This window comes from Oryzias melastigma, linkage group LG5 (assembly GCF_002922805.2).
Source record: "Oryzias melastigma strain HK-1 linkage group LG5, ASM292280v2, whole genome shotgun sequence".
In the NCBI taxonomy this organism is placed as follows: domain Eukaryota; kingdom Metazoa; phylum Chordata; class Actinopteri; order Beloniformes; family Adrianichthyidae; genus Oryzias; species Oryzias melastigma.
In genome coordinates, this window is record NC_050516.1 from 10,918,227 (window position 1) to 10,927,799 (window position 9,573).

Sequence of the window (9,573 nt, forward strand, 5' to 3'; positions counted from 1 at the left end):
ATATGTTGGTGGTGGATTTCTGTAGAAGCTCATAAACCCCCCGTTGGATATTCCTGTTACACATGATGAAAACTAAAGAAATCAGTGAAAACACTGAACGTTTAACTTGAAACTCTTATGCTTCAGCAAAATTACTTTGTGGCCTGGAAGCATCTCAGGGCGCGGTGGACGAAGTCCTCTCATCTTCAGTTGGTGTTGAGGAGGATCGAAGCATCGAAGACTGTGATCCTGGAGAAGAGGAAGAAGGAGAGAATGAAAACAAAGTAGGCCGCAAAAAGAAAAACAAAAGGAGAAAAGGTTTGTTTCTTTTTTTTATTGACTTAAACATCTACTATACTGCTTTGAAGACTGTGGTTCTTGAATTAAATTTGTGTATATTTTCAGAAAATAGTGAGAATGAGGATGGAGAATATTATCCAGTTGACATTTGGCTTCTTCTTGCGTCGTATATTCGACCTGAGGATGTATGCAAGTTTGCACTGATCTGCAAGAACGCCTGGACTGTCACTTGTACAGCCGCTTTTTGGACCAGACTCTACAGAAGGTGTTTGTATTTTTTGTACTGTTTTATGTTTATATTAGACTCAAAGTGATCCAAAAGTCTGTGGCAAGATGCTTTTAGTCTTTATAAGGAAAGATATATAACATTTGAAGTATTCAAATGTTTAATTCGTCTTTTTCCCCTGGCTCTTAGACATTACAAGATTGACGTGGACCTGCCGTTCCGCCTTCAGCCTGACTCCATAGATAAGATGCACTGTCTTCGAGCCTGCGTCATTCGCTCCCTTTTCCACCTATATGAGCCCTTCAGTTTACGCGTCTCCAAAATTCCTACTCTCCCAGAATCCACGCCAACGTTACTCAACTCAAAGGTAAACTGAGGGAAATCTGTTAAAAAATAAGTTTCTGTGCTGTTGTTGAAGCTCAACATTTATTCTCCATTTTCTTTTTTTTTTGTTCTTAGTCCTCATTAATCTTTGATTTATTAAGTGAAACTTAAAAATATTATTTCCGGATGTTGTCCAGGTTAGGTTTACCACTAATCTTGCATACTCTATAGATTAACAATTTAAAAAATCTTAGAATAAATAAAAAAAACATATCTATAGATCCATAAAAAAATGTTTTTTTTGTAAATCGGATATTAATACATTTATCTTTTTGTGCAGTGTTTACTCTTCTGGGTCAGGAAAGTGTCAGAGGCATTATGGGAGTTCAACTTCAAGTTTGTAAAGCAGGTACTAATCTTTAAATTATACATAAAAACAAAATCGCTAAGCTTTTATGGTGAGTTAAATCACCTGAATGTGTCTCTTAATCCCAGCAGGAACATCGCAGAAATGGTTGTGCTAAATCTCTGCTCATGCCCAAACAATATGAAAACGTCCACGTGAATCCAGACTCAGACTGCTATGTGCTCCAGGTCACCACGCTCAACTTTATCTTCATCCCAGTCGTCATGGGAATGACTCTGGCCCTGGTGAGAAGCTCTTCTGAAGCATATATCACATAAAAAGTTTTTTTGTTTTCTTCAAGGTAGCCACCTTTTTTTTGCTTTTCCTTAATCTGTTTTTTTGCCTACTTTAGTTTGTGATTTCAGTAGAATTATGTAACCCTTTTAATTGGTGCATTTCCTGGTTTATTTCAGAAATAATGTGATGTACAGGTTGATCAGACGATATAAATGTGTGGAGTACAAACCAGTTTTTATGCCAGGAGTGGAAAAAGATGACTGTCAAAATTGAGATTAACAACAGATCTGTGCCTGTAGTGGCCAAAATGTTCATAATTGTGTTTATCAGCCTGATATTACAAATATCCACCAATATTGTTCTATTTTCAGATGCTCGTTATGTATTTGGAAATATATGCTTGTTCCTAATAGAGCCCCGACACTGCAAAGTTTATAATTTATGTCTAGCAGTCAGTAAATGGCCTGAATGTTTCAGATATATTTCCAAAAGTTTAGTGATACTTGTTCTAATGAGATCTCTTGCTGTATGTTAAAAAGATCAAATACACAGTGATTGCACAAAGAAAAGTTGTGCATTTCTAATAAAGAAACCAAAAGGAAATCTAAATGTTATGCTTTTATAGACACTTAAATATAAGTATCAGCAAATATCGCCTATCGGCCACAGTTGCTGGGGAAATATTGGTTATTGTATTGGCTGGAAAAAAATTATATTTGGTCATCTCTACTCAAAATGACTAAAATGACCAGAAATATAAAGACTGGACATAAACTTATTTAATTAAACTGAGAGATTTTTACCTGCAGAGATTTGACTGAAGTTGCACCTAAAGTTTGGCTAAACTCATTCTCCCTTTTGCTCATAAATTCAATCCAGATTAAATGTTAAACTCAGCCTTCATGCAAAAGACGGGTCATGAGAAATGTATTTGAAATTCTGGAAATCAGAAAACATTCAAGACTTTAGAGGTTTGCTGTCAGAACCTGGAAGCTGTCTGAACAAATCCTGTCAAACAGTCAATTTTTTTTTTCTAATCTTCAAACTGAAATACATCTGTGTTAAGTTTGCTCTTGTCATGTTTCCCTGAGTCCTTTCCTCTGTTTTCCAGTTCACCATTAACGTGAGCACAGACATGCGGCACCACCGCGTTCGTCTGATCTTCCAGGATTCCCCCCTCCAGAGGAAGAAGAGGGGGGATCAAAGTGGGATCCAGGTGATTCTGGATCCCGTACAAAGTGTCAAATTAATGGACTGGTGGCATCCTCAGTACCCCTCGTCGCCCTACTCATGACGACGCTCTCGACAGCACAACCAGGAGGTCCTTCTGGTTCCTTCAACCCTGAAATGATCGCTGACTCTAGTCACATTTTTATTTAATTCTTTTGTGTTTGCGTACACATTTTGATTTTTAAAAGGATTTAGAAGAGTGTCTGGGTAAATCTTATTCAAATACGTATCCATTACAGTCGATTGCAGTTTGCAGGAATGACGGCGTGATCACACCCTAAACATGTTGCAGAATATTTCTTTAGACTCAGTTGGAGTTGATGAAGTGAACATTTTTACAATCCCTGCTGTGATCTGGTTTGTTTTCCACTTGTGATGTTATGCAGCACTGATTTAAATGTTCAGTCAACAATTGTATTTTTTGTAAGACAGAAAAATCAGGTTTATTTATTTTAAAACATGATTGTGAATGTTGTTTGCTTCCAACAAGAAATTCTTTATTTTTTTTTCCTAATTATGTAACCTGAATCACTTCATGCCACATTCAGATTATCAGTGTTGAAAGAAAGTAGAACTTTACCAATATGCTTGGTGCTGAGTTTATTCTGCGTATTCACTGCCTAAGAAAATGTCAGAACTTTGTCTAATTCAATGCAAATTTGAGTTAATTGCATCTGGGTGATCAAGGAGGTTTTTTTTATTTCATTGACTGAGTTCTAGTAAAAAAAAATCAACCATAACGATACAATAAACAGAAAGTTGCTGTTAAAGTTTCTGTGTTTTGATCTGTTTTTACCAGGATGTCTGATGAAATCGTGAAGTTCCTCCATATTTTAGTTCTTCAAACGTATGTTAGCTTTCAACACACTACATGAGTGTCTTCAGATTCTCTTGACAGTTAAGATGGAAACAAAATTCTAATTTATGAGAGTTGTAGTGAAAATGAAGATTTTTATTTACATTTATACATTGAAATCTATCTTACCAGTAAGTCTCAATAAAAGCTGAAGTGGGATTTTGGACAAATCTTAGCAGGCTCCCGGGTGAACAGTCACATGGTGCAGCGCTTCTATTTTTTTTTTTAAAAAAACCCTTACTGAGGGTAAAATGTTGAATAACTTCCTTACTGGTCCACTTTAGACAGCATCAATGTCAATTTTGCTGGAAGGCAAGAGCGCTAACCACTGCACCACCATGCAGCCACAAATGTATAAAGTGCATTTATGGAATCGGTCAGTGGACACGTTTGTTTTTTATTTGTGGGATATAGAGCTCATGGTGACAGGTGAGGGACTGCTTCACCTGTCATCCCTGACTGTGTGAGCCTGGTTGAAGCAGATCTAAGGTTCCAGATGAGGAAAGAGGAAAGAGGCCTCTTTTTATGGATGCTTAACAGAATGTCTAAAAAAAAAAATAATTTCAAAAAATGGTGCAAAACAAACATTAAAAATTTGTTCTATTGAAAATTGTCAGGAAATTGTAATTTTGACACATTTCTTTTGTGTTGTAAATTGACAATTATTAACATTTTGATTCAATTGATAATTTAGTCATTTTTTTTTATTTTTTTAAGATTAAGTAAAGAGATATAGTAAAAATAAGATGACTTTTTCTGCTGTCTGACCCTTTCTGATCATGCTTTGTTTTCCAGTTTGTGTTAAATACTTTTGGGCAGTTTTGAATTTATGCAGCTTTGGAAAATGTATTACATAAATACTATAAGGTTGTTAATGTTGTGCTTTTATAAAAGGAACAACAATAGAAATCAAATCCAGAACAAATCTGTGCAGTGAATGAGGAAAAAAAAATCAAGGAACAGTATATTAATACATACCCATTTGATATATTTGATTTCCTTTAAATCAGCTAATTAATCTTTAAATAAAAGCTTTCGTGATACTAATAAACTAATTTATTATGACTAATAAAAATATTGATACAAAACTTTGTTTCCTTCAATTCTCAACAGGAACTTGGCTAATTCCAATCCATGCCAGCAGGGGGCAGTACCTTTAAAATGTGTTTTATCCAAAATAGATAGACAAAAAACTGACCTCTACAAACAAAACGCCTTTGAGCTTCAAAATTCAACTGAATTTAGTTATTTGTGGGTCTTTTTTTTTAGACAGTGAAGTGGGTTTCAGGGTGTGAAAGAACTTGTTTATCAATCTATAATGATTTACTTTAAAAAATGCAAAACACATGAATGTTGACCTTTTTCAATAACAAATGTTGAAGGGACTTTAATAAAACCTTAAAGGAAGACTCTGATGCTTCTGCTTGTCAACACAGTCAGGTTGATTTGAGCTGCTCTTGATAAAATCATTGGTTTCTATAATCAAAACCAGTTTTATATACTGCTTCAGTTTTTAACTACTTTTGGGTTTGTTTTATTCAGAAACAAAAAAGATAAAATTAATAAAGTTTTTATGTTTTTAACAAATGTTAATGGGTTGAGTCATAAGAGTTTAAAAAATAATAGTTGTAGAAATTAGTTTTAGGAAATCAACTCTTCACAGAAATAGTTAGTTCCATTATTTACCCTAAATCTTAATGTAATAAAGATTTAAAAAAAAAAATAAAAAAACAGATACAATCAATGAAACATTTTGATCCACTTAAAAGTGTTATTTATTGAAATATTTTAAACCAAATCACCTAACATTAACTATATTTAATTTTTTTGGTAATACTTAACTGAATGTTTAATACAAGGATGGTGTGAAAAATGTTGTGATTGAATATGGATGCATATAAGTTATGATATAATATACTTATCTTCAATAAAAGTGTCAAATGGAAAAACATTTGAGCAAAATACATAACGTCACAAGAGCAGCAGCAGAAAGTAACTGAACACCCAGACTGGGTAGCTTTGTCCTAATTCGTCCCTGTCCACTAGGGGGCAACACAGAGCAAGGATCAGATCTGGAGGCAATGTTGGGTCTGGTGATTAATTTTTGGGAAGTGGTAAGTCTGGGCACAATCATGACACATCGGTCAAAAAACTTATTTTTGTGGATATTACACACACAATATTTAGGTTTGCAACGTATTAGAGGAAAATCTAATCTGTTACAGGGCTGTTTATGGAAAAGCAAGTAGAAGATGACAGGAGCAACAAGAGGGAAAAGTACAGCTGATACATTCTAACTGCATGGCAACCCCGATATGTAGAGTAGAAAATGTTCTGAGTCTGCTCAAAACTTAAGAAAAAACACACAAAAATGATGACTTTCAGTAACAAAGATTCTTTAGGAGCAAAGAAGACATGATTAAAAGTATTATAAGGGATTTGTGGAGGGGCGGAGCAACAGGTGGGCAAGGAGGAGCACCTGCCCCCCCCAGCAAAAACCTTTGCTATTGATACAAGACTTAGAAATCATCAATACAAGCTTCTTTAAGCATTGAAAAAAAAAACATTTTAAATTAAATATCAAACCCCACATACTAGTTTCTTTAACAACAAAACAGTTTGAAATACATATTTTTGATCTTTTCATTGGTGATGCCCTTAAACTATGGTGCTCTCATTTGCCACCCTTCCAAAGTTTTCTGCCCCCCTTCTTAACTCTGGCTTTGCCACTAACTATATGTTCAGAAAAATGAAAACATTCAAAGAAAAATAACACAAATGTCACAAACTGTGAATACATTACACTAATTTAGCTCAAATTGTATCAGTTTAGGATAACAAATCACAAAATAAAATCCCTTGAACTATGGGAAAAATTAGTTAATTGTATAATAGAAAGCTAAACCATAATAAACCGGAATCATTTGCTATTTTGTTAGAGTTCAGATATGGAAAAGCATTGGTGGAAGCACAAAATATACATTTTAAAGTATAAACATAATCTCAGATTAACTTCATTATTTTCTCTATCAGTTTTAGGAAAATTCCACTTAGACAAAGTTATTTATGGTCTTTTTTTTCTTTTAATATATTTTCTATATTTTATAGTTTGCAAATTATATATTTAATTTTATTTTTTACATTGCTTTCAACTTTTCATTTTTAAAGCAAATAACTAAAACTGTTATTTACATAAACACCACATTTATTTGTTTATGTATTTATTCTACCTCAAAAACTTATGGGAAAGAATTCGAAATTCAAATTTATTATAAGTAACAGTACTCTGACTAAATTTATCATTAGCTTTAGTTGGCGCTAAATTTACAATATCATTTGCTTTTTGAAAGAAAATAATTAAATAAATACACAAAAGTTAGATAAATATTATATGAATCAGTTGTTCTGTGCTGTGTTGACAAATTTTTGTTTAATAAAATGTATAACATGTTGTGTAAAAAGAAAAGAAAAAGACTAGAACCGCTTGTAAATAGATAGGTACCCTCTGATTTTTATTTTGTTTGGAAAAAGAGAAAATATTGTATGACGCTTGTATTTACATGCTGTTGAGTGGAACTGAACTACACTACCCACAATGCAACCGGAGAGCTGTCATTGGTGGTGGCACAGGTGACCGCAGACGCTCTGAGCTGTGACAATATAGTGACCGTCAAATCGAAAATATATTATTTTATCGTAGAGTCAGCGGTCGTATGAGTTTACAGGTGTAGAAAAGCTTAAAAAACTCATAAAGGTTGAAGTTTTGTCTTTTTTTTATTTGCTGCGACACTTTGTGTCGGTTCCTGCTGGGTCGGAGGAGCACATTGAGAAACGGGCACACACTTTTCTCCAACCTGACCTTCAGAGCGGGTAAGTAGAATCTCAGCCCCGCAAGTCAAGCAGAGACCAGCAGAAACACCGTTAAGTGTCGAGCTGTCGAGGGAACATTCGTGACTTTTATTGTGAAGTTTTGTGGTTCACAGTTAAACTTGTTTCCTGCATTGAAAGTCGTCCACGCACTTTGTTTATTTTACTGCAGAATAATCTCTGCCCTGTAGGTGTACCTTGCTGTCTTCAACGTTCATCCCAAAGAACTTAGTGGTCTCAAAGGTTGCAAGCATCACATATCATGAAGCACCTTTAGGGACATTTGAGGGCTGGAGGTCATGCTCCCTTTAATCAGGTTAGAACATTTTCTGACATTTAAGACTCAAACCTTATTCCAAAATATTTATTTTTAGATTCAGTTAGATATTTGGGGTACTTGATAAAGAGCAGTGAATATTCAGTAATCCAATAGTGGGCTGTGCTTTGCCTTTTTGGTCAAAGATCATGGTCCTGCTGGTTGTATCACAATGTACCAGCTTCCTTTTTACTGTCATCTGTGAGTGTGGAGGGAGTCGCGGCTCTTTCCATTTATGAGCTGCAGCCGGGCCGGTATCAGTAACAACACCTCAGCCCTGGGGTATGCTGCTATGTATAAGCTGTGACTGTAAACTCCTCAGACTGTAATACGCCGCTGCTTATTTAAGCACTTTGCTTGAAAGTGGTGCATGGTGGGAACACAGAATTGAGGAAGACGTTCTGTTTACATGAGTGTTTGCGCATGTGGTGGGTGAACAGAGTACTTTGTTTTGCTCTTTTGTTCAAAAGTCCAATAACTTTCAAAAATGAAATGTGACACAATTTGATGAACATTTCTATTAAACAGTTTCTCAAAATGTAAGGTCATGGCTCCTAAAATGACCAAATCCCAGTTGTTGTGGGTTCCTAAACTCCAGTCTTAACCATAGAGGTTGATCTCTTTGTTTCATTTAGGTCTCTGTTATTACACTAACAACTTAGTGAAAAGCACCGTAAGGGTCAATAAGTCCCATGATATTTGACAAGTTCACCTTGGTTTTCCTTAAGTTTCTGTATTGTAACTTGCATTAATTCTCTGGGCATTTCTGAGAAAAGTCCTCCGTGGGCTCACTGCTGCTTTAGAAATGTAGAACAGAGCTTACCCAGTAAACCTGTCCTATTAGATACGTATCACATTCTGTGAAGGTGCTGCTCAACTGAAGTGTGTAATCATCAGATAAAGTATTATACTCTTGTGGTTTAATAGAAACATGTTTGTTTGAAAGAAAGCAATAATTGTTCCCTTTTTTTAAGTTTACTTTGGTTCACTTCCAGTAAAAAGAGTTTTGCTGGGAAGTTGCACAAGATCACTGAGGTCAGCCACAAATTAGTTGAAAAGACAAAGAGAAACTGGATCCTGGGCACCATGAAGCATTTAATCTGGGAGGGTTGACTGTTAGGGATACATTATTGGATGAGTATACAAATGATGAGGGTCTGAGATTTTTGTTTCGGTCTGTTTTTTCAAGTTAGTCCATGGAAGAAAACCCTGAAAGTGTGACGAGATAAGAGAGATCTTAAGCAGCACTAGTGCACTGCTTTGCTGTAAGTTATGCAGAAGCACCACATGTCCATAAACTAGTTTAATTAAATTATTGTCTTGCAGTTTTATCATGTGCCTCTTGAAGCGTTTACATAACGTTCATAAAAATCCCTCTGTGATGAGAGCTCTGTAAATCCTAAAAGTTTGGAGATATTCGGCCCTTTCCAAAAAGCTCAGGGATGGCAAGTAAACAAATGGTAAAACTTAGTATTTGCCAGGATATTTTAGGACCAAAAAATGTTCACCAGATAGTAAATGGTTCTCACCAGATAGCAACGGGCGCTTACCAGATAGCAACGGGCGCTCAACAGATAGCAACGGGCGCTCACCAGATAGCAACGGGCGCTCACCAGATAGTAACGGGTGCGTAACGGTAGCTCACCAGACAGTAACGGGTGCTCACCAAATAGTAACGGGTGCTCACCAGACAGTAACGAGTGCTCACCAAATATTAACTTGTGCTCACCAGACAGTAACGTGTGCTCACCAGATAGTAACGTGTGCTCACCAGATAGTAACGGGTGCTCACCGGACAGTAACGGGTGCTCACCAGATAGTAACGGGTGCTC

General features: G+C 35.7%; 2 protein-coding genes across 4 annotated transcripts in view; both read left to right on the forward strand.

Moving 5' to 3' along the window:
* The window catches only part of tmem183a (transmembrane protein 183A), a 5,103-nt gene extending 1,631 nt beyond the window's left edge, over window positions 1-3,472 (forward strand). Inside the window, exons 3-8 of one of the 2 annotated variants that reach the window (XM_024270122.2) lie at window positions 127-297; window positions 385-544; window positions 695-872; window positions 1,170-1,238; window positions 1,328-1,480; window positions 2,584-3,472. In XM_024270122.2, the coding sequence (XP_024125890.1) occupies window positions 127-297; window positions 385-544; window positions 695-872; window positions 1,170-1,238; window positions 1,328-1,480; window positions 2,584-2,766 (914 nt within the window). In that variant the 3' untranslated portion in view covers window positions 2,767-3,472. Of the gene's footprint in view, window positions 1-126; window positions 298-384; window positions 545-694; window positions 873-1,169; window positions 1,239-1,324; window positions 1,481-2,583 lie in introns of both variants that reach the window. The other variant, XM_024270121.2, reaches the window with a different exon arrangement.
* A 3,694-nt stretch (window positions 3,473-7,166) lies between these two features.
* tfeb (transcription factor EB) overlaps window positions 7,167-9,573 on the forward strand; it is a 37,045-nt gene continuing 34,638 nt past the window's right edge. Inside the window, exon 1 of one of the 2 annotated variants that reach the window (XM_024270117.2) lies at window positions 7,167-7,428. The gene's annotated coding sequence lies outside the window, so the exon portion shown is untranslated. The remainder of the gene's footprint in view (window positions 7,429-9,573) is intronic. The other variant, XM_024270120.2, reaches the window with a different exon arrangement.